The sequence below is a fragment of the Pristiophorus japonicus genome, chromosome 7, assembly GCF_044704955.1.
Source record: "Pristiophorus japonicus isolate sPriJap1 chromosome 7, sPriJap1.hap1, whole genome shotgun sequence".
NCBI lineage: Eukaryota > Metazoa > Chordata > Chondrichthyes > Pristiophoridae > Pristiophorus > Pristiophorus japonicus.
The window spans coordinates 197,424,562-197,448,941 of record NC_091983.1 but is presented as its reverse complement, the minus strand read 5'-3'; the positions used below and the strand labels follow the sequence as shown (position 1 = coordinate 197,448,941).

Sequence of the window (24,380 nt, the reverse complement as noted above, 5' to 3'; positions counted from 1 at the left end):
AACCCAGCTAGCAAGTATTAAAGCTGGAACAGGGAATAACCTTTGGCATGCAACCTCATTAAAACATTTAAATGTGGGACCTGCCTCCCGAGAGCGGGTTGGTTGCCCGGCCTTGTCCCGCCTCCATTAAAACCGGAAGTGGGCGGGTCGAGGTGGGTTGGGTCTGTGATTGAAATTTTTTCAATTTTAACTTCCCACCTGACCCAGTAATACTTAAGTTGAGGCGCAGCCGGTGATTTATAAACATTTACTGTAACTTCGTGACTAAAGCAGATTAATAGAACTGGAAATTAGTCAGAACAGATGGGCTTTGTTCTAGCTGCAAATTGAATTATGGATTATCACTGTCTTACAAGTATTTGAAACTTGGCTAATTTGTGATGAATTGCTCATCAGTAACTTATTGTGCCTTTGATTATGGATGAATGAGAACACTGCCTTCAGACACCTTTAAAATTGTGGGCTTCTATTCTATATGGCAGGATATCTGAACTCCATGAATGAACAGGAATTTGCATCGTCCACATACAACCACATTTAAATTAAATTGCTGTTGTACCCTAATTTGATTTAAAGCATTTTCAGAGGCTGGATTTTCGAGGAGTTTGAGTCCGTTTTAGCGCTTAGGCGAAGCGCTAAAACGAGTTTTTTGGTGCTAAAAGAGGCATACAAAATTTAGTGCCAGGGCTGAACTTTTGGCAGTGGTTTTGCAGGGGGTTAAAACTTAGCGCCTGCCCGATGTTTTGAGCGTTTGGATGAAGTCAATCGTCGTGCAATGCTGCTCTAGCTCCCCGGGCGGAACTTTTGAGCATATCGCTCGACCTAGAGTCCGCCCGGGAACCCGCCAGCAAAAAGCAGTCAGACCCAGTGCGCACCCGGCTGTTTTGTGCTGTTTTGTAAGGATATAAAATTGTTGAAGTTAATAAAAATTATGGGCTAGACTTTCCCTAAAGCTTCTCAACGCCCGATTGCCCACTGAGAAGAACCGCTAACGTTCGGTCAGTGATGCTGGTGAGAATTTCCATTTTTATGTTTAAAGTAATTAAAACAAATCGCCTGGCGAAAAAAATGGATGTTGCACACTCATTGTCGGCGGTTTTCTCAGCGGTTAAGTGGAAAGTTAGTAACGTGGGCAGTTGTTACCGGAATGGATGTTAAGTATTAAAATTTAGTCCCAGGCTGCGGTTGGGCCTAGGGAAGGGGTAAAACTTTAAAAAAAATATCAATTTAAAAAAAAATAAAAACGTACAAAGCATTCCCAAGACAGTTTTATTCCTAATCGCCATTTTAAAATAAAAAAAAAAATAAAGAGCCTTTAACTTAGCTTTCTTTGCAGGGTACTCATCTACCGCCCTGTTTAAGCAGCTTTTACAGGGCGGTTCTCCCGGCGATATGGACGTCGGCGGTTGGGACCAAACTTACGCTCTGGCTGTTGTTCTCGGCATTTGGTCCCAGCGGGTGTATTCAGATGTGGGCGATAACATTGAAAAACTTACGTGGAAACTTTCGCTGGGCGGAAAAACAGCTGTACCGCCGAGAAAATCGCCAACAATGAAGACGAAAGACTAGCCCTTAGAACTTTACTACAGTGCTGATCGTTTTTTCTGTAACTCAAAACCTGAGAATATCCTTGGCATTTGGAAGGAATAGATAATGTCACTTTTTACCTTGCTTTGGTGACTAATGATATGCTGTTAAATTTTCTGTTCTGAGCAAACTTTTTCTTTTGTTTATGGATCACTCTGTCAAACAATTGTTGCTCACTTCATTGGCATTACTGGGCTATTTTCTTCAAACCCAATAATGGCTCACCACTGTCCTGGCTGAGATCAGCAAACTTCACGCAGGCAAGTGGGTTAAGCCTGAGACCTTTATGATTTGCACCAGTTTTTAATGTTCCATTTTCTTCATGTAGTGAAAGTGAGTGGAGGGGTGGGGAAAGGGACGGACAGGTGCAACCTGTTCTGACTAATCGTCCATACGTATGGAATTTCTAGAAGGTTTATTAAACCATCTGTCATTGTCTTGGGACATAAGCCAATTATATAGTGACCATTGCTGTCAAAGGATTGGGAGAAGAAGGCTGCATTTTTCATAGTGAAGTGTTGCAAAGGACATTTAAGGATATTTTAAAAGATGGGGGCTATACTATGTCAGCCATTATTCCTGGCTGCTATATTTATATGGTGTCGAGCTACAAGAAGGCTTATTGATCATGTTGAACATAATCGAAGAGATTGCAGATGTATGGGGAGGAGGCCTTACCCCCAACGAGTTTACAGTGAACAGCGCTCATACCTGCAGCTACCTGAGGCACAGTGCATTAGAAGGCTGCGCTTTCGAAAAAAAGTGCTGACAGAAATATGCCAGCTCATAAAAGCAGACCTACATCATCATCATCATCATAGGCAGTCCCTCGGAATCGAGGAAGACTTGCTTCCACTCTTAAAATGAGCTCTTAGGTGGACGAACAGTCCAATACAAGAACCACAGACTCTGTCACAGGTGAGACAGATAATCGTTGAGGGAAGGGGTGGGTGGGATAGGTTTGCCGCACGCTCTTTCCGCTGCCTGCGCTTGATTTCTGCATGCTTTCGGCGATGAGACTCGAGGTGCTCAGCGCCCTCCCGGATGCACTTCCTCTACTTAGGGCGGTCTTTGGCCAGGGACTCCCAGGTGTCAGTGGGGATGTCGCACTTCATCAGGGAAGCTTTGAGGGTGTCCTTGTATCACTTCCGCTGCCCACCTTTGGCTCGTTTGCCGTGTTTGGCATGCAAACTATGTGGCCTGCTTAGCAGAGCTGATCGAGTGTGGTCAGTGCTTCAATGCTGGGGATGTTGGCCTGGTCAAGGATGCTAATGTTGGTGCTTCTGTCCTCCTAGGGGAATTGTAGGATCCTATGGAGACATCGTTGGTGGTATTTCTCCAGCGATTTGAAGTGTCTACTGTACATGGTCCATGTCTCTGAGCCATACAGGAGGGTGGATATTACTACAGCCCTGTAGACCATGAGCTTGGTGGCAGTTTTGAGGGCCTGGTCTTCAAACACTCTTTTGCTCAGACGGCCGAAGGCTGCACTGGCGCACTGGAGGCAGTGTTGGATCTCGTCGTCAATGCCTGCTCTTGTTGATAGGAGGCTCCCGAGATATGGGAGATGGTCCACGTTGTCCAGGGCCGTGCCATGGAGCTTGATGACTGGGTGGCAGTGCTGTGCGGCGAGGACAAGCTGGTAGAGGACCTTTGTCTTACGGATGTTTAGCGTAAGGCCTATACTTTCATACACCTCGGTAAATACGTCAACTATGTCCTGGAGTTCAGCCTCTGTACATGCGCTGACACAGGCGTCATCCGCGTACTGTAACTGGATGACAGAGGTTGGGGTGGTCTTGGACCTGTCCTGGAGACGGCGAAGATTGAACAGGTTCCCACTGGTTCTGTAGTTTAGTTCCACTCCAGCGGGGAGCTTGTTGACTGTGAGGTGGAGCATGTCGGCGAGGAAGATTGAGAATAGGGTTGGGGCGATGACGCAGCCCTGTTTGACCCCAGTCCGGACGTGGATTGGGTCTGTGATGGATCCATTGGTAAGGATCACGGCCTGCACGTCATCGTGGAGCAGGCGGAGGATAGTGACGAACTTTTGGGGGTATCCGAAACGGAGGAGGATGTTCCATAGACCCTCGCGGTTGACAGTGTCAAAGGCCTTTGTCAAAGACAGACCTACAGCCTACCAGCGGCAATAAGAATGCACTGCCCGTCGAGGTCAAGATGATGTGGCACTTGCCTTCTCTGCCTCCGGCTCCTTTCAGGCATCAACAGGGGACATATTCTCCATCTCCCAGCACGCTGCACGTCGCTGCATTCGTCAGGTGACCACTGCACTGTACCCACGCAGGATGGACTTCATAAACTTCCCAATGACCAAGGAGGCCCAGAATGCGAATGCTGTAGGTTTTGGACGATTTGCTGGCTTCCCTAAGGTTACGAGTGCCATTGACTGCCCGCACTTCGCTCTGAGAGCACCTTTACGCAATCAAGAGGTTTACCAAAACCGAAAGGGAGTCCACTTCATGAATGTACAGATCGTCTGCGACTATACTCAGCGCATCATGGCAGTCAATGGCCAATATCCAGGGAGCATCCATGATACTTTCATCTTGTGTGAGGGCAGTGTCTCAGGCCTGTTGCAGCATCAACCACAAGGCAAGGGCTGGATGCTGCCTCGCCACCTGACTCATGACCCCCCTCCGGAATCCTCAGACAGAAGCCGAGCATCACTATAATGAGAGCCATGCAGCCGCACGCAATATGGTCGAACGGACAATTGGAATGCTCAAGCAGCGCTTCCGATGTCTGGAGGCTGTCTGCAATACTATCCTCAGCAGGTCTCTGAGTTCATTGTGGTGTGCTGCATGCTGCACAACTTGGTCATCATGAGGGGACAGGAATTGCCAATGGGGATTGCAGAACCACCTGAGAAGAGAGGGGGGGGTGGGGGGGGAGTGGGTGGGGCGGGGCCGACGAGGAAGAGGAGCCTGGCGAGGAACCCATGCCACAACCACAGGGGAGGCATCGTAGAAATTTTGCCGCCGTAAAAGCCTTACGTCAGCAACTGATAATTTGAAACACTTTGCTTGAAGAGTGAACGTTTGACCATTGCCTGACCACTTTATCCCACCATGTTGACTGTTCCCCCTCTTATTAGCAAATGAGACACTACACAGGAATGGTTAAGGTAAACAACAGATTTTTTTTAATCAAAAATGTAAATTTTTTCAACTTTGTAAACCTTAAAACAAACTTTAATAAACATTGAAAACTTTTATAATTTAAACATTAACATAAATTGAAAACTTTAAAAACTTAAAAATAACAATAACAACAACAGGAACAACAACAAGACGAACAACAAGAACAACACAACAACCCATATCCCAAAGTCTTTTAGCACCGGGTGTTCCCCCCCCCCCCCGCTTACCCTTACACCTAGCCCCCTCCCTCGCCTGCTCCCCCTTCCCAAAGTGGCACCAATTCATGAAGCAACGTGGCCAGAATCCTGCTGATATGGGGGAAAAGACCTTGGAGAAACCATGTGGGGATCAACTTGACTCATGAGCCTCTTGCTTGGCGTCGCCAGTCACAGGTGGTGGGGGTCTAGGTGTGACACTGGTGGAGGCCATTAGTAGCGCGTGTGCATTGACAGCCTCGCGGGTTTTGCAGCTCGCACGGACAATCTGCGACCTTACTTCCGTAATGGTCGCAGAGAGTGTCGCAATGCTCGCGGGAATCCTACCTAGAACTTTGAGGAGCTATCGGGTGAACTGGACGCTCTCCCTCGACAGTGACATCAAGTCCAGTTGGACGTCTGCCTGTCTGTCAGCAGACCGACTTTGCCAACTCACCCTCTGGAGAGACAGCATATGGGATTTAATCCCAGAACTGTGTTGCTGCACGCCACTAGTAGTCCCAGAAGCCTTGGATATGTGAAAACCCGAGAATGTTTGGTCATTCTCGGGCGACATGTTTCCCGGTGCTAAAAGAGGTGTGGAGTCCATCTGGCCCCCACCCCCTGCAGTCACTCATCAATCGTGTCTTCCTCTTCCTCCTCCTCCTACTCCTCCTCCTCCACCAACCCCCCCCCCCACTTCCACATGATGGTCTGATGTGGAGGGTTCATAGGAGGCATGCAGCACCTGTGACTTCATCTGTAAGTAGAAAGCAACAGACTAGTGGTTAGCAGCAGGGGAGGGGACAGGGTGACATGAGGAAGATTACATAACACAGGCTCATTTGAAGGACTGCTGCTACATTATATGTAGTCCACAAACACTGCATCATATTGCCCCAACCCTACTCCACAGACACTGCATCACATTGTCCCAACCCTGTCCAATGAGTGTGCAGGATTTACCAGAACTTTCCAGTCGGGAGTCAGCACCCCCACAGGCAGTTGCCCAACCATCGGCGCCGATGAGGCTTGCCATTTGCTCCTCCACGTGCTTGAGTGGCAGGGTGAGAGCCTGACCACCACTTGTGCGCAGCTGCTCATGCCTGTTGTGCGACTTCTTTGCCTGTGAAGATGAAAATGGGAATGTTTACTAGAGGATCCATCTGCTCTTGTGGCACACACACATAGCCACCAAAGCACATACCATACTGTGTGAATTTAATACGGTCCTTTGTTTAATTGCCTTGGAAGCTGCACGTGGTTCATCAGGAGGACATCAAAGTGCGGAAACATCTTATGAGATCTCAGAAAGTAATCTTAATAATGTGTAAAGATCATTCATGGCAAATAGGATGCCAAACTAAGCCTACCTATGTGTCATGCATTTTAGGAGTCGACCGACAGAGAGGTGAGACCCAGCAGCAGCATCAGAACAAATAGTGTCTCAGATTTATAATTTCAGTATTGTAGGAGTACATAAATGAAAATGGTGCTCACTCTGACGAACCTCGTAAGGTCATTAAATTTGTTTCTGCAGGATATTGTGGAGACATCATTGGTGGTATTTCTCCAGTGATTTGAGGTGTCTGCTGTATATGGTCCACGTCTCTGAGCACGTCAGTGTTCTCGATTAGGCCAACATCCCCAGCATCGAAGCACTGACCACACTCGACCAGCTCCGTTGGGCGGGCCACATTGACCGCATGCCTGACACAAAACTCCCAAAGCAAGCGCTCTACTCTGAACTCTTACACAGCAAGCGAGCCCCACGTGGGCAGAGGAAACATTTGAAGGACACCCTCAAAACTTCCTTGATAAAGTGCAACATCCCCAACGACACCTGGGAATCCCTGGTCTAAGTGGAGGAAGAGCATCTGGGAGGGCGTTGAGCACCTCGAGTCTCGTCGCCGAGAGCATGCAAAAAACAAGCGTAGGCAGCGGAAGGAGTGTGCGGCAAATCAGACTCCCCACCCACCCTTTCCTCCAACGACTGTCTATCTCACCTGTGACAGAGACATTCCCGTATTGGACTGTACAGTAACCTGAGAACTCACTTTTAGATAGGAAGCAAGTCTTCCTTGATTTCGAGGGACTGCCTATAATGATGAAATTTGTTTCTACACTGGTCCGCTGTTTTTACTACAGTTCCGGAGGAAGAGACCTCCTCTGCAAACTCCGCCCAGATTTTTCTAAATATTGCTGGGAGGGGTCTAGTTCCACCCCTCCTCTGTAGATCCCCCCTCATCTGCTTTCCACAGCAGTAACCAGTGCGTTGTTTACCTCCATAGTGAGCCTACTGGCCCGTAGCCTATCTTCCCCGATGTCTCTGTGCTGTTCCATGGTCGAAATCAAAACTCAAATGGCTGATTCAGTCTCGGGTGTACTGCGCATACGCGGGCGCTCCCTGCGATCAGACAGCTAACCAGAAGCGCGGGATGAAGAAAAATAAAATCCCCCCCCAGCTCCAAAGGATCGCGCATGCGCAGAAGGACCGATTTTGTAAAAATAAATTCGCGCATGCGCAGAACGGCTAATTTTTTTTTCCACGGCGTAACTTTCGGCTCCGGTGCACCATATCTGCTGTGCAATGCCTGAGTTAGCGCTAGCGCTCATCGCCAATTGGCAAAAGTTGCATGTTCTAACGCTAACCCAGCGCTAAAAAATATATTTCTCCACGGTTTGCGCTCAAAAACGGGCAAAATCGCAAAAACCCGAAAATCCAGCCCAAGGTCTTATGGGCCCCCACCCGGCCAGGTGTCACCCAAAGGACCGCTGATGGCCGCCGAGGTACCTGGCGGTACTTTGGGCGGAATTTTCATTAAAAGGTTCCTTCAAAGGTCGACGGGTGGCAAAAGAGGGACTTGTGCCGCCAATCTGGGCGGCAGCCGGAGGGAGCTCCTAATCTCGGTGGCAAAGGCGCTTGCCGCCCAAGTGCTGCCAAGGATGGAGTCGGGCCCATGGAGGGACGAAGACCTGAAAAGGAAAAGCATCCAAAAAAAACCCATCGGAGACCTTCAGGGAACCCATCTAGGTAAGTCCCTGGAAAGAAAAAAATTAGAAAATGTTTACTCACCTTTTTTGAGATCTTCATACTCATCGTCAGGGACAGACCATCGTCCAGCCAGCAGTCCACCCCCGTTCTGGCGCCAACTCCCGCCACTTGGCCGTCCGCTGACTTCAGCGTGCGGTTCCCGGCGTTTCTCCCGTCCTGCCCGCTCAAATTGAAAGTGGTACTGGGCACAACTCGAGGAGGAATTTCGGCGGCAGTGAGCGGCAGTTGGCGGCAGTGGGCAGTAAGGCCATCAATTTCGGGCCCTATATCCCTTGTGCTACAGGCTTATCCCGTATATGTTATACGACAGTCATATCTCGAGGTGCAGGTAAAATCCTAAATTACTAAAGCATGGCTTTTGTGATTTATGATAACTGTCTTTCAATATGTTATCCTGTACTTATTGCCGTTGGGTCTGAAATATAGTACGCTGCTGAATAATTTCCAATTGGTGTTCCAGCAGAGATAATTGCTTACTGTGTGGTTTCCATACATGGTTTCATTTTACTGCACATGTTGTACTAGGCTGCACAGACAGAATCCTACATAAATGGAAATACAGTCATGTAAAGGGTATTTCACTATACTTATGGTTATTTATGGTTTGGTATGGTACATATGCTTTAGTGATTATCAGTGAAAAGCAGAAATATGTCTTGAGCTTCAGAAAAAATTACAAAATGTGCATTTATAACTGTTTAATCTGATGCAATTGTAATATTATAGCTGCTTGTTTTAGAAGAAACAAAGTTTAAATTGTGTATACATTTTTTACAAATAGTAATGATTATAGAAACCAAATATAGTGTTGAAAGAAAGTCCCTCCCATTTTCTTTCGCCCTTGACAAAGCCCAATACCCCAAAGGTCAAACAGGCGGAATGATCTGGGCACATCTCCTCTCTGAACACTGTCAATGCAGCTGTGTGATCACTGAGCAAGGTGGCATGCCTTTCCAGAGCCAGATCATGTTGATTGCATGCTGCATTCTATCCAGCAGTCTAATCCTCAGTGGTGTTTAATCCTTTATTACACTCAGTGGAATAGAGTAATTGGCATGGAGCAACAGAATTAATAGCTGTCTTTCCATGGTTTACATTTAACGCACCCTAATTTGGTAAATTCATGCATAAGCCATTGAGAATGCTTGCAAGCACTCGTTTCAATGCAGCAGAGTGAAAACATGTAATGTAAAGGTTGCATTTACAATAATTATGTGTGCCCCAACAGTGACAAAATAACTCCTAGCTGCTCCAATGGTGCATGTGCCAGTTCAGCATTACCCATTTGTTTGCATTAACAATAATTCCACTGAAGTTTTCAAAAGAAAACAAACTAACAGGGCTATTTTGTGCTGAGCTGCTTTAATAATGGGTTGGGGGACTGGGTGGGGGTTAATGGAAGACGACTGATAGAGTTATTCAAGATTATGAAGCTTTCTATTTGAGTAATTACTGATGGGTTGTTTCCATTGGTTGGTAAGCTGGTAGCGAGAGGGCACAAATGAAAGATGATCACTGAAAGAATAAAAGGGGAGGTTTGGGGAAACAAATTAACACAGAGGATTGTTAGAGTGTGGAGATGGAGCTTTTAAAAGGGAATTAGATAATTACTTGAAACAGGAATGTTAAAGTGTTTGGCGAGTAAACAGGAGAGTGGGATTAGATTGGTGGCTAATGTGGACACAAACAGTATTAGAAACTTAATGGGAACAATGCCCTATTTCTAATCTAATATATGACTGTTTTTCAAATGGATGTTCTCATTATAACACAGTAAGGACCTTCTATAATTTTTATTTCAAAATGGTCTATTATTTAGAAACAAATCTTCTTTCTTAACCGTTAGTGAAACTCTAAATCTGTATGTATATTATTTTTCCAATTTTCTTTTTGTTTTCACTTTACTTCCTTGCTCACCCAAAGGTACCCATTTATGATATACAACTGTTTACAATATACATAGATGACCTAGAAGAGGGGACAGAGTGTAGTGCAACAAAATTTGCAGATGACACTAAGATTAGTGGGAAAGCGGGTTGTGTAGAGGCTGCAAGGAGATTTGGATAGGTTAAGCGAATGGGCTAAGGTTTGGCAGATGGAATACAATGTCGGAAAGTGTGAGGTCATCCACCTTGGGAAAAAAAACAGTAAAAGGGAATATTATTTGAATGGGGAGAAATTACAACATGCTGTGGTGCAGAGGGACCTGGGGGTCCTTGTGCATGAATCCCAAAAGGTTAGTTTGCAAGTGCGGCAGGTAATCAGGAAGGCAAATGGAATGTTGGCCTTCATTGCGAGAGGGATGGAGTACAAAAGCAGGGAAGTCTTGCTGCAACTGTATAAGGTATTGGTAAGGCCGCACCTGGAGTACTGCGTGCAGTTTTGGTCACCTTACTTAAGGAAGGATATACTAGCTTTGGAAGGGGTACAGAGACGATTCACTAGGCTGATTCCGGAGATGAGGGGGTTACCTTATGATGATAGATTGAGTAGACTGGGTCTTTACTCGTTGGAGTTCAGAAGGATGAGGGGTGATCTTATAGAAACATTTAAAATCATGAAAGGGATAGACAAGATAGAGGCAGAGAGGTTGTTTCCACTGGTAGGGGAGTCTAGAACTAGGGGGCACAGCCTCAAAATACGGAGGAGCCAATTTAAAACCGAGTTGAGAAATAATTTCTTCTCCCAGAGGGTTGTGAATCTGTGGAATTCTCTGCCCAATGTATTCAAATCACAGATAGATAGATTTTTAACCAATAAGGGAATTAAGGGTTACGGGGAGAGGGCGGGTAAGTGGAGCTGAGTCCACGACCAGATCAGCCATGATCTTATTGAATGGCGGAGCAGGCTCGAGGGGCTAAATGGCCTACTCCTGTTCCTAATTCTTATGTTCTTATGATGAGATACAGTTAGCCTCTGGCAACTTATTCAAGTCACACATGAAGCTGGACAAGAGTATTTTCCACAAACTCCATTCCCTAGCCACTGACTATGTCCATCTCCCTGGCAACTGTCTGAACCAGACCATTTGAAACTTCGGTGTTGTATTTGACCCCGAGATGTGCTTCCAACCACATATCCGCACCATTACCAAGACCACCTACTTCCACCTCCTTAACATCTCTCCCGACTCCGTCGTTGCCTCAGCTCATCTGCTGCTAAAACCCTTATCCACACCTTTGTTACCGCTAGACTTGACTATTCCAACGCTCTCCTGCTGGCCTTCCACGTTCTACCCTCTGTAAACTCAAGCTCATCCAAAACTCTGGTGCCCAAGTCCTAACTCGCATCAAGTCCAGTTCACCCATCACCTCTGTGCTTTCATACTTCCATACACACAAATGTGGAACAAATATACTTAAAGAGAATGTATTTGTTGCTAACGTGGTAAACTTTTTAGTTTTTAATTAACACATTTTCAGACACCCAAAATGGCAGTAAGTCCATCCTGCGATTCCAATTTTTTAAGAAGTCTTAGATTGTTTTATAATTGTAAACCACTGAAGCCTCATTCTTTCTTCGATATATCACAGCATATAGATTGAACTATCGCTATATGACACACTTGCAGGTACTGTGTGGTTAAAATTAGCCTTGGGGCGAGCACAAAATGTGCAATAGTGAATTGATAGCCTTTGCTATCGCCCGTTTTCTGTAATCACCCAAGACCAGTTTCACTCCTTTATCTTTTCTGTATTGATTGAATATTGTTACCCATTTATTTTTCACTCTTTTTCTTTGCCAGTTGCTGCGAGAATTGAAGCATCCCAACGTGATTGCTTTGCAGAAGGTGTTTCTTTCACACAGCGACAGAAAGGTCTGGCTCCTGTTTGATTATGCAGAACATGATTTATGGGTAAGAACTTGGTCACTAGACTCTCAAGCACATGGAATTCTTTGTTTTGTATTGAATGCAACAAAGGTGGAAATCTGGGTAGGTCAGTTCTCTTCCAGCTCCACCCTCCACTATCACACAAATCAACTACTGTTTTGCTTTTATATACTCAAGATTTGGCAATGGGAAATATTTATTAACTTACTGCATACTTTTTCCACCTATCCATAATAATTTCATATATATGTAAGCAGCATACACAAAAAGAAACATGCTTGTTCATTTTGATCTTTTGCTTAGTTGTACTGTACATTTCAACAACCACACAAAATCAAAGAAAAAAGGAATTTTAATCATTTGGCATAACTGGTATGTTTGGAGGAACTTTCTTTGACAGCAATAAAGCAAATTGCTGAAGACGATTGAATAAATTGTCCACGATCAGATTTTCAGTTTGAATGAGCTTTCTCACCCCACCAAGGATTCTTTTTTTTTTATTCGTTCCGGGATATGGGCATTGCTGGCAAGGCCAGCATTTATTGCCCATCCCTAATTTGTCTTGAGAAGGTAGTGGTGAGCTGCCTTCTTGAACTGATTCAGTTCTTATGGTGAAGGTACTCCCGCAATGCTGTTAGGGAGGGAGTTCCAGGATTTTGGCCCAGCGACAATGAAGGAAGTCAGGATGTTGTGTAACTTGGAGGGGAACTTGCAGGTGATGACGCTCCCATACGCCTGCTGCCCTTGTCCTTCTAGGTGGGAGAGGTTGTGGGTTTGGGAGGTGCTGCCGAAGCAGCTGTGACAAGTTGCTGCAGTGCATCTGACAGATGGTTCACACTGCAGCCATGGTGCATTGGTGGTGGAGGGAGTGAATGTTGAAGGTGGTGGCTGGGGTGCTAATCAAGCAGGCTGCTTTGTCGAACTTGATAGTGTCGAACTTCTTGAGTGTTCTTGGAGCTGCATTCATCCAGGCAAGTGGAGAGTATTCCATCACACTCCTAATTTGTGCCTTGTAGATGGTGGAAAGGTTTTGGGGAGTCAGGAGGTGAGACACTCGCCGCAGAATACCCAGCCTCTGACCTGCTCTTGTTGTTAGGTTTTTGGTCAATGGTGACCGCCAGGATGTTGATGGTGGGGGATTTGGCGATGGTAATGCCATTGAATATCAAAGGGAGGTGGTTAGTGCTACGCTCATAATAAAGGATGAAACCGAGTACTGTGTACAATGAGCAAGTGTGACCTTAGCTTCTTTAATAAGACTTCAGAGTGCAGGTACCTCGTGAGTGGCCTGCTTATATTGTGCTTCCAAGGGATGCTGGGATCCCTTGGGACTCCAACAGGTAGGCCCTCTGGTGATAGTGTAATACAGGTTACAAGGGGTTAAATACATAACATCACTCCCCCGTGAAGTCAACAGTACACTTATTTGCAAGGTGCGACGATCTGCGGCTTTTCGCTCCCTTGTCGATTGTCTCGGTACAAATGCGGGTGTAGGTGAGTTGGTTAGTTCTTCACTGGGCTGTTGGGCAGCCAGCCTTGCTGGGCTACTGGAGATGGTGAGTTCGGCTCCGTGGTCAACCATGATGTCGGTTGCCACTTGTGTGTGTGTTGGAGGGTCAAAGTTGGTTGTTCATAGCTGTTGGTGAACCGCAATTTGATTTGGTCCAAATGTTTTCTGTGCGTTTGTCCATTGGCCAATTTGACCTGAAACACCCTACTCCCCTCTTTGGCTGTGACTGTGCCAGCGAGCCATTTGGGACCATGCCCATAATTGAGCACAAACATAGGATCATTGATCTCAATATCGCGTGACAAATTTGTGCGGTCATGGTACACACTTTGTTGACGCCGCTTGCCATTCACGTGATCATGGAGATCTGGGTGGACAAGAGAGAACCTTTTTTTTAGCGCCCTTTTCATGAGCAGCTTGGCTGGGGGAACCCTAGTGAGTGAGTGGGGTCTGGTGCAGTAGCTGAGCAGCACTCAGGACAGCCGGGTCTGCAGGGAGCCTTCCGACACACGTTTCAAGCTTTGCTTGATGGTCTGAACTACCCGTTCTGCCTGGCAGTTGGATGCGGGCTTGAACGGGGCAGATGTGACGTGTTTGATCCCATTGCGGGTCATGAATTCCTTGAATTCAGCACTGGTGAAGCACGGCCCATTGTTGCTGACTTGGACATCAGGCAAGCCGTGCGTTGCAAACATGGCTCGTAGGCTTTCAATACTGGCCGTGGACGTGCTTACAGACATTATCGCACATTCAATACATTTTGAGTAAGCGTCCACGACAAGCAAAAACATTTTGTCTAGAAATGGGCCCGCATACGCCACGTGGATCCTTGACCACGGGTTTGGAGGGCACGACCACAGACTTAGTGGTGCCTCTCTGGGTGCATTGCTCAGCTGAGAGCAAGTGTTACACTGGCGCCGCATGACTCTAAATCTGAGTCGATGCCAGGCCACTACACATGGGATCTGGCTATGGCTTTCATCATTACAATGCCTGGGTGCGTGCTGTGCAGTTCACATATGAATGTATCTCTGCCTTTCTTGTACAAATGCCCCACAACAGACAGTCTGCCTGCAGGGACATTTCGTCTTTGCGCCTGTGGAACGGGTTAATCACCTCCTGCTTCTCCGCTGGGACACTGGAACAGCTCCCATGGAGGACACAGGTTTTTTTTATCAAGGACAGTAAAGGATCTTGGCTGGTCCAGTTCCTGATCTGGCGGGCCATAACAGGGGACTTTTCGTTCTCGAATGCCTTCATGACCATGAACAAGTCCGCTGGCTGTGCCATTTCCACCCTGGTGGTGGGCAATGGCCACCGACTGAGAACATGTGCACAGTTCTCTGTGCCCGTTCTGTGGCGGATTACATAGTTGTATGCCAACAGCGTGAGCGCCCATCTTTGGATGCGGGCAGAGGCATTGGTGTTATTCCCTTTGCTCTCGGAGAACAGCGATAAGAGCGGCTTGTGGTCAGTTTCAAGCTCAAACTTGAGGCCAAATAAATACTGGTGCATTTGTTTTTTCCCCGTAAATGCACGCCAGAGCCTCTTTTTCAATCATGATGTAGGCCCTTTCAGCCTTGGACAAACTCCTGGATGCATAAGCGACCGGTTGCAAGATCTTCAATTCATTAGCCTGTTGTAACACACACACCCGACTCCGTATGACGACGCATCGCAAGCTAACACTAATCTTTTACAAGGGTTATACAGGACAAGCAGTTTGTTTGAACACAACAGATTTCTGGCCTTCTTAAAGGCAGCCTCTTGTGAATTCCCCCATGCCCAGTCGTCTCCCTTACGCAGTAGCGCATGTAGGGGTTCGAGCAGGGTGCTTAACCCAGGTAGAAAATTACCAAAATAGTTAAAGAGTCCCAGGAACGACCACAGCTTCGTCATGTTCTGTGGTCTCGGCGCATTCTTGATGGCCTCTGTCTTGGCGTCGGTGGGTCTGATGCCGTCTGCCGCGATTCTTCTTCCCAAGAACTCGACCTCCTGCGCCAGAAAACACACTTCAAGCGTTTCAACCTGAGCCCCACGCAATCCAACCAACTAAGAACCTCTTCCAGATTCTTCAAGTGCTCAGTGGTGTCCTGATCTGTAACCAGTACGTCGTTCTGGAAAACCACGGTGCGAGGAACTGACTTTAGCAGGCTCTCCATGTTCCATTGGAAGTTTGCCGCGGCCGACCGAATCCCGAACGGGCACCGGTTATAGATGAACAGCCCTTTGTGCGTGTTGATGCAGGTGAGGCCTTTCGAAGACTCCTCCAGCTCCTGCGTCAAGTAGGCCAAGGTAAGGTCCAGCTTGGTGAACGTCTTCCCTCCAGCCAGGGTCGCGAATAGATCGTCTGCCTTGGGTAACGGCTATTGGTCCTGTAGCGAAAAAAGGTTAATCGTTACTTTATAGTCCCCACAAATTGTAACCATACCGTCCTCTTTAAGTACCGTGACAATCGGACTGGCCCACTTGTTGAATTCCATCGGCACGATGATGCCTTCTCGCTGCAGCCTGTCCAGCTCAATTTCCACTTTCTCATGCATCATGTACGGTACCGCCCGTGCCTTGTGGTGGATGGGTCGTGTACCGGGAACCAAATGGACCTGCACTTTCGCCCCCGAGAAGCTTCCAATACCTGGCTCGAACAACGATGGGAATTTGCTCAGAACGTGGGCACATGAGGCGTTGTCGACAGACGAAAGCGCTCGGATGTCGTCCCAGTTCCAGTGGATTTTTCCCAGCCAGCTTCTGCCAAACAATGTGGGACCATCCCCTGGCACAATCCACAGCAGGAGTTCGTGTACTGCTCCGTCATAGGAGACTTTGACTTCTGCACTGCCAATTACAGGGATTAGTTCCTTTGTGTAAGTCCTTAGATTGGTGTGAATGGGGCTGAGCTTAGGCCTGTGTGCCTTTTTGCCCCACAGTCTGTCGAAGGCCTTTTTACTCATTATGGACTGCCTCGCACTTGTGTCCAGTTCCATAGATACTGGGATACCATTCAGTCAAACTTTCAACATTATTGGTGGACATTTTGTAGTGAATTTGTGTACCCCGGACACTTCTGCCTCCTCGGTACGAGTCTCCAATTCAGCCTGATCCACAGTGGATCGATCTTCCTCTGCAACGTGGTGGTTTGCAGGGCTTGCAGCTCGCCTGCACATTCGCTGGTGGTGTCCCATTGTTCTGCAGCCGTTGCACACATAGTGCTTGAAGCGGCACTAATGGGGCCGATGATCACCTCCACAACGCCAGCATGGTGTTAACTGCCTCACGATTGATGGCGGACTCTGGGTCATCTGAGGTCGGTCAGCAGCAGCCGGCGTGTACGTTCTGCCATGTATATTTCTGCTCGAAACCAACGTTACTTTATGCACAGTACTGGCCGAAACTTGTTTACTCTGCGAAATCTGTTTGGTGTTGTCGCTGGTGGACATAAATGCCTGGGCTATCGTTATGGCTTTACTTAGATTCGGAGTTTCTATAGTCAACAGTTTGCGAAGGATTGTCTCATGGCCAATGCCTAATACAAAAAAGTCTCTAAACATTTGTTCTCGGAATCCCTCAAACTCACAATGTCCTGCGAGGCACCTTAGTTCGGCGACATAGCTCGCCACTTCCTGGCCCTCCGATCGTTGACACGTGTAGAACCGATATCTCGCCATCGAAACGCTTTCCTTAGGATTTAGGTGCTCCCGGACCAACGTACACAATTCTTCATAGGAATTCTCTATTGGTTTTGCCGGAGCGAGGAGGTTCTTCATGAGGCCATAGGTTGTTGCCCCACAGACAGTTAGGAGGATCGCCCTTCATTTATTGGCGTTCTCGTCCCCTTCCAGCTCGTTGGCTACGAAGTATTGGTCGAGTCTCCACGAAGGCCTCCCAATCGTCCCCTTCTGAAAACTTCTCCAGGATGCCAACTGTTCTTTGCATTTTCGCGCGGTTTTTCGTTACCTCGTCGCCAATTGGTACACTCATAATAAAGGATGAAACCGAGTACTGTGTACAATGAGCAAGTGTGACCTTAGCTCCTTTAATAAGGCTCCAGAGTGCAGATACCTCGTGGGTAGCCTGCTTATGTACCGTGCTCCCAAGGGATGCTGGGATCCCTTGGGACTCCAACAAGTAGGCCCTCTGGTGGTAGTGTAATACAGGTTACAAGGGGTTAAATACATAACAGTTAGACTCTCGCTTATTGGAGATAGTTATTGACTGGCACTTGTGTGGCACAAATGTTACTTGCCATTTATCAGCTCAAGCCTTCATGTTGTCCAGGTCTTGCTACTTGCGGGCATGGATTGCTTCATTTTCTGAGGAGTTGCAAATGGAACTGAACACTGGAATCATCAGCAAACATCCCCACTTCTGACCTTATGATCGGGGCAAGGTCATTGATGAAGCAGTTGAAGATGGTTGGGCCTTGGACACTGCTCTTCGGAACTCCTGCAGCGATGTCCTTGGGCTGGGATGATTGATCTCCAACCACCACAACCATCTTCCTTTGTGCTGACTCCAGCCAGGAGAGAGTTTTCCCCCTGATTCCCATTGGCTTCAATTTTACTAGGGCTCCTTGATGCCAAACTCAATCAAATGCTGTTTTGATGTCAAGGGCAGTCACTCGCACATCACCCTGGAATTCAGCTCTTTTGTCTATGTTTGGACCAAGGCAATAATGAAGTCTGAAGCTGAGTGGCCTGGCAGAATCCAAACTGAGCATTGGTGAGCAGGTTATTGGTGAGTAAGTGCCACTTGATAGCATTGTTGACAAGTGCCACTTGAAAGCACTATCAACGACACCTTCCATCACTTTGCTGATGATTGAGAGTAGACTGATGGGGCAGTAATTGGCCGGATTGCATCTGTCCTGCTTTTTGTGGACTGGACATACCTGAGCATGTCGTTCTGAAATCTCTCGATGCTCCTTTGCCCCGACCTCACCACTCCTCTGCTGCAGGAGAGGCTCGAGTTCGGGGATCCAGCTGAGGCAAGGGCCCTGGGGCGCACAGGCCAGCCCACATTGCGATATGTGTGCGTGCTAGGTCCGTGCAGCAGAGCTGGTCCCCAGTCATCTTGGTTAATCCTTGCCACTGCACCAAAACCTAGCTCTGTCAAGCCTGTGTGGTGGCTGGCATGCAACGGCCATCACGTGTTAAAACAATCCACGCACAGGCATCTTCCACCCTTCAACATGTAGTTTGGGACCGGGAATGTCACGTCCTTCATTGAAACACCTGTGAACTCATCCCTTTTTGGTGTGGAAACAAGTCATCCTCGACATGAGGGACCGCCTAAGAAGATACCTGCGCAGTTTTCCACATTGTCGGTTAGATGCCAGTTTTGTAGCTGTACTCGAACAGCTTGGCTAGAGAGGCGGCTAGCTCTGTAGCACGACTTCAGCACGACAGCCGGGATGTTGTCCGAGCCCATAGCCTTTGCTGTATCCTGTGCACGCAGCAGCTTCTTGATATCACGTGGAGTGAATCGGATTGGCTGAAGACTGGCTTCTGTAATGGTGGGGATCTCAGGAGGTGGCCGATACTTCCCCCCTCATCCCACACTCACTTCTGATTTACAAGCTGCACATGGTGTAAGCATGCATCTCTTGCTTTTCCCCCATGACCCCCTCCTCCCCACATCCCTACCCATGTGCCTTTCTCTTTTCAGATGCGTGAGAACTCCAACCTGGGCAGGCAGTGGTAGAAGAGGAAGAAGACACTGATGATGAAGAAACACTGTCAGTCTATCTCACACTTGTACCCACCAGCTCAGATACTGGCTCGGCACATACCTTAGAGGGTAAGATGGAGATCTACACTGGGCACAAGCGGAGGGCAAGATCGCACACGAATTCTGCTGCACAGGACTCAAATGAGGACTTCGATGGGGGCGGCCTACAGAAGAAAGCTGATGACTGCACAATGAAATGCTTGGTACATTGGCAGGCCTGCTAGAAAGCCTGAGGGCAGTGCTAAGGAGCATCAAGGAGTTTGGCACCAACCTTGCATAGGGTTTTGCGCAGAGCTTGGAGTTCAACCTTTCCAGCATGTTTTTAACAGGTACCCTACCTGGAAGCCAGCCTGATTGACAGGCTTGGCTCACTTTCGGGTGGGGCCACAGCCCAGGATCATAGAAACATAGAGACATAGAAAATAGGTGCAGAAATAGGCCATTCGGCCCTTTGAGCCTGCATCACCATTCTATATGATCATGGTTGATCATGCAACTTCAGTACCTCACTCCTGCTTTCTCTCCATACCCTTTGATCCCTTTAGCCATAAGGGCCACATCTAACTGACTTTTGAATATATCTAACAAACTGGTCTCAACAATTTTCTGTGGTAGAGAATTCCACAGGTTCACAATTCTCTTGAGTGAAGAAGTTTCTCCTCATCTTTGTCCTAAATGGCTTACCCCTTATCCTTAGAATGTGACCCCTGGTTCTGGACTTCCCCAACATCGGGAACATTCTTCCTGCATCTAACCTGTCCAATCCCATCAGAATTTTATATTTTTCTATGAGGTCCCCTCTCATTCTTCTAAATTCCAGTGAATATAAGCCGAGCCGATCCAGTCTTTCTTCATGTGTCAGTCCTGCCATCCCGGGAATCAGTCTGGTGAACCTTCGCTGCACTTCCTCAATAGCAAGAATGTCCTTCCTCAGATTAGGAGACCAAAATGGTATACAATATTCAAAGTGTGGCCTCACCAAGGCTCTGTAAAACTGTAGTAAGACCTCCCTGCTCCAATACTCAAATCCTCTCGCTATAAAGACCAACATGCCATTTGCCATCTTCACCGCCTGCTGTACCTGGATGCCAACTTTCAATGACTGATGTTACCATGACACCCAGGGCTCGTTGCACCTCCCCTTTTCCTAATCTGTCACCATTCAGGTAATATTCTGCCTTCCTGTTTTTGCGACCAAAGTGGATAACCTCACATTTATCTACATTATACTGCATCTGCCATGCATTTGCCCACTCACCTAACTGGTTCAAGTCACCCTGCAGCTTTTTGGCATCCTCCTCACAGCTCACACTGCCACCCAGCTTAGTGTCATCTGCAAACTTGGAGATATTACATTCAATTCCTTTGTCCAAATCATGAATGTATATTGTAAATAGCTGAGGTCCCAGCACTGAACCTTGCGGTACCCTACTAGTCACTGCCTGCCTTCTGAAAGGGACCCGTTTATTCCTACTCTTTGCTTCCTGTCTGCCAACCAGTTCTCTATCCATGTCAATACATTACCCCCAATACCATGTGCCGTAATTTTGCACACTAATCTCTTGTGTGGGACCTTGTCAAAAGCCTTTTGAAAGTCCAAATATACCACATCCACTGGTTCTCCCTTGTCCAGCCTACTAGTTACATCCTCAAAAAATTCTAGAAGATTTGTCAAGCATGATTTCACATTCATAAATCCATGCTGACTTGGACTGATCCTGTCACTGCTTTCCAAATGCGCTGCTATTACATCTTTGTTAATTGATTCCAACATTTTCCCCACTACCGACATCAGGCTAACCGGTCTATAATTCCCCGTTTTCTCTCTCCCTCCTTTTTAAAAAAGTGGTGTTACATTAGCTACCCTCCAATCCATAGGTTCTGATCCAGAGTCAATAAAATGTTGGAAAATGACCACCAATGCATCCACTATTTCTAGGGCCACTTCCTTAAGTACTCTGGGATGCAGACTGTCAGGCCCCGGGGATTTATCGTCCTTCAATCCCATCAATTTCCCTAACATAATTTCCTGACTAATAAAGATTTCCCTCAGTTCCTCCTTCTCGCTAGACCCTCGGTCCCCTATTATCTCCGGAAGGTTATTTGTGTCTTCCTTAGTGAAGACAGAACCAAAGTATTTGTTCAATTGGTCTGCCATTTCTTTGTTCCCCATTATAAATTCACCTGATTCTGCAAGGGACCTACATTTGTCTTCACTAATCTTTTTCTCTTCACATATCTATAAAAGCTTTTGCAGTCAGTTTTTATGTTCCCTGCAAGCTTCCTCTCATACTCTAATTTCTCTCTCCTAATTAAACCCTTTGTCCTCCTCTGCTGAATTCTAAATTTCTCCCAGTCCTCAGGTTTGCTGCTTTTTCTAGCCAATTTATATGTCTCTTCCTTGGATTTAACGCTATCCCCAATTTCCTTTGTTAGCCACAGTTGGGCCACGTTCCCCGTTTTATTTTTATGCCAGACAGAGATGTACAATTGTTGAAGTTCATCCATGTGATTTTAAATGTTTGCCATTGCCTATCCACCGTCAACCCTTTAAGTATCATTCACCAATCTATCCTAGCCCATTCATGTCTCATACCATCAAAGTTACCTTTCTTTTAAGTTCAGGACCCTAGTCTCTGATTTAACTGTGTAAGTTTTGTGCTGCTCGGGGTAGAGATCACGGTGGGGTGGGTACAGCGTGGTTTGGAGGGCTGGGGCATGATTGCGAGGGGTCGGATAGTGGGGGCTCAGGGAGAGATTGTTGGGAAAGTTGGGGGGGTGGGGGGCTTTGGTGATTGGGAAGTCAGTGATCATGGGGCCGATGATCACGGGGAGGTTGGCGCTCGTGGGGGGATTTGTGATGGGATGAATTGGCAATCGCAGGAGTACGTGTCAGTAATTGGGGGGGGGGGGGGGGCATGTCGGGCGGAGATCGTGGACATGAGGGGGGCATTTAGTGGGTAGCTTGTTGGGCCTGGAGGAAACAGTCCTGCTCCTCCTGGCCCATAAGCAGTGCTGTAAATGTACTTACCTGATGGATCCGGCCCTTCTCGTCTCATTTTACCTGCCGGGGACCGACTGTGGTTACAAAACCTTGTTAAAGTGGAGGCACGCAGCCTCCTTAAAATATTTCAATGAACAATTCGACTCCTGGGATTGGATTGGTTGCCCGCCTCTTGTCCTGTCTCCCTTAAAACCAGAAGTGGGCGGGTTCAAGGCGGGTTGGGTTCCTGTTTCAGATTTTTTACATTTTAACTCCCCGCCCCCCCCCCCCCCAATGGCTTTGGGCTTCCTAATGTTTAATTGGAGGAAATTTTGACTGATCCAGGACTGAATGTCGGATAGGTAGTCTGACAATAAAGAGGCAGTTGAGGGGTTGCAAAAAGTGAGATAGAGATCAGGTGCAAGGTACTGATGGATCTATAGAGAGTAAAATATTTTGGCTGCTTCAAGTCAGAATAATTTATTTGCGATTTATTATTTGAATTTATTAATGCCTGTTTGTAGTGGGTATCTTTCCGATTGCATATCAGAAAAGGAATGGGAGATGTTGGCCTGGATATATGGCGGGAACATATTACCATAAGATTGGATAAGAAATAGAGATTTGAAAACGAGGACAAGGATCTTGAAATCAATTAACTGGGACTTGTGGAGTTAATTTAACTGAACAAGGACAGAGGTATACGGGTACTTCGTGTGTAGAGGAGTCAAGCAAATAAATTAGCTCAAGTTTGTGAAGGGTTGAGACAGGAAGGTTGGAGATACCATTTGAATAGTTGATCCTAACATATTGTAGGCACGGTTGATGATTTCGGCAGTGGTAGGAGTAAGGTTCTGCTATGAGGAAGTGATGACCTGGAGATGGATAAGCCAGTGTTGGTAAGAAAGCAGATATGGGGTAGAAAGCTAATTTCAGGGTAAAACAGAATGCTGAGCTTACACAACACTAGGCTCGGCCTGAATGAGCAGCCAGAAATGTAGATGGAATCAATACCAGTAGCACTTAGGTGATGGCTTCATCTCTACCAGTAATCTTTCCAGGTGTTATTGTTGGACAGGCAGTTTTGGAGCCAATGATAATGCTGGAGATGTAGACTTGAATGTCACTGGTACACATGAAGAAGCTGACCATTTACTTCAGCATAAAGAGAATGCAGAATGATGTATATAAATTTTCAGAAGATCATAATATAGATAGAATCATAGAAAGAGGCCATTCGACCCATCGGCCGCAATTTTCCCTACCTTGGCGGGTCCATGGCTAGCAACGCTGGTGGCAGGTCGCAGCCTCGCTGCTGGCTCCATCCCGGCCTCTGACATGACTTTCCCCCGATTGGGTTTGTTAAGCCCGCCCAGCAAGTTTCCCGGCCAATTGAAGGAACGGATCTGAGGACGTCATTTGATGATGTGTCATCAGCCAGTTTCCTTAAAGGGACCATGCATGACTTTACTTTGACATTTGTGCTGTCAGTATTCTACAGCATTGAGATGCTGCAAAGACTGATAAGCATTGCACAGAGGTGCACAGCTGCACTGAGGCTCTCCCATGACTCCCTTCATATGCTTATGGAGGGAGTCATAGCACACAGCACGCAGGGAGGTCTCTTCTCTTCCAATGGGTGGAAGAGACCTCTCCAGAAGACCAACACAGTGTAGTGCCTAGAATTGGATACTCCAGCTGGGGCCAAACTTGTGTTTTATATAGGTTTAGCATAACTTCCTTGCTTTTGTACTCTATGGGGCTCAATTTTCGCCACCATTCTGTGCCGTTTTTTTGGCGTCCGCTGTTTTTTTTTGAGCAAACTAGAATCTGCAAGTTTTGTCAAAGTTTCTGCACCATCGTAAACTACTTACGGCTGATTTTTTTAGATCCCGATTTTTTGACGTCACTGGGAGCGGAACCTGCCGGCTGGACTATTTTTGGCCATTTAAGTGAATTTCGCCAGCTACGATTTTTTTTTAAATGGCGCAGTGCACCGTTCTGAAAAACCTTAAGTGAACTTAAGAAAATCGGCCCAGCGAAGACGCCATTGTTTTAACGGAGCTGAGTTAGGTTTTGGAGGGAGGGAAGAAGACATTAATTTCAGCCACAACCGCATGATACATGTTTCTTTATGCAAAGGGAAAAGATAAACGAAATTTATTCAAGTTTTGAATGGAAATTGTGACTTGAATGAAGTTGCACTCCACCACCGAATCTTTGGTCACCGGGCTCGAGCGCCGGCCGGCAGGATCGCTCCCTCGGCCGGACACAGGGGCTCAGCGCTCGGTTTCAAAAGAAGCCCGTGGGGGGTGGGGGCCTTTCGGCCCG

The 24,380-nt window shown here is 47.0% G+C and overlaps 1 protein-coding gene across 4 annotated transcripts in view; it reads left to right on the top strand.

Annotated features, from left to right (window-relative positions):
• The window catches only part of cdk19 (cyclin dependent kinase 19), a 410,414-nt gene that overhangs the window by 130,213 nt on the left and 255,821 nt on the right, over positions 1–24,380 (top strand). For all 4 annotated transcript variants that reach the window (XM_070885689.1, XM_070885688.1, XM_070885690.1 and 1 more), the window contains one exon: positions 11,743–11,853. In XM_070885689.1, coding sequence (XP_070741790.1) covers positions 11,743–11,853 — 111 coding nt within the window. The remainder of the gene's footprint in view (positions 1–11,742; positions 11,854–24,380) is intronic.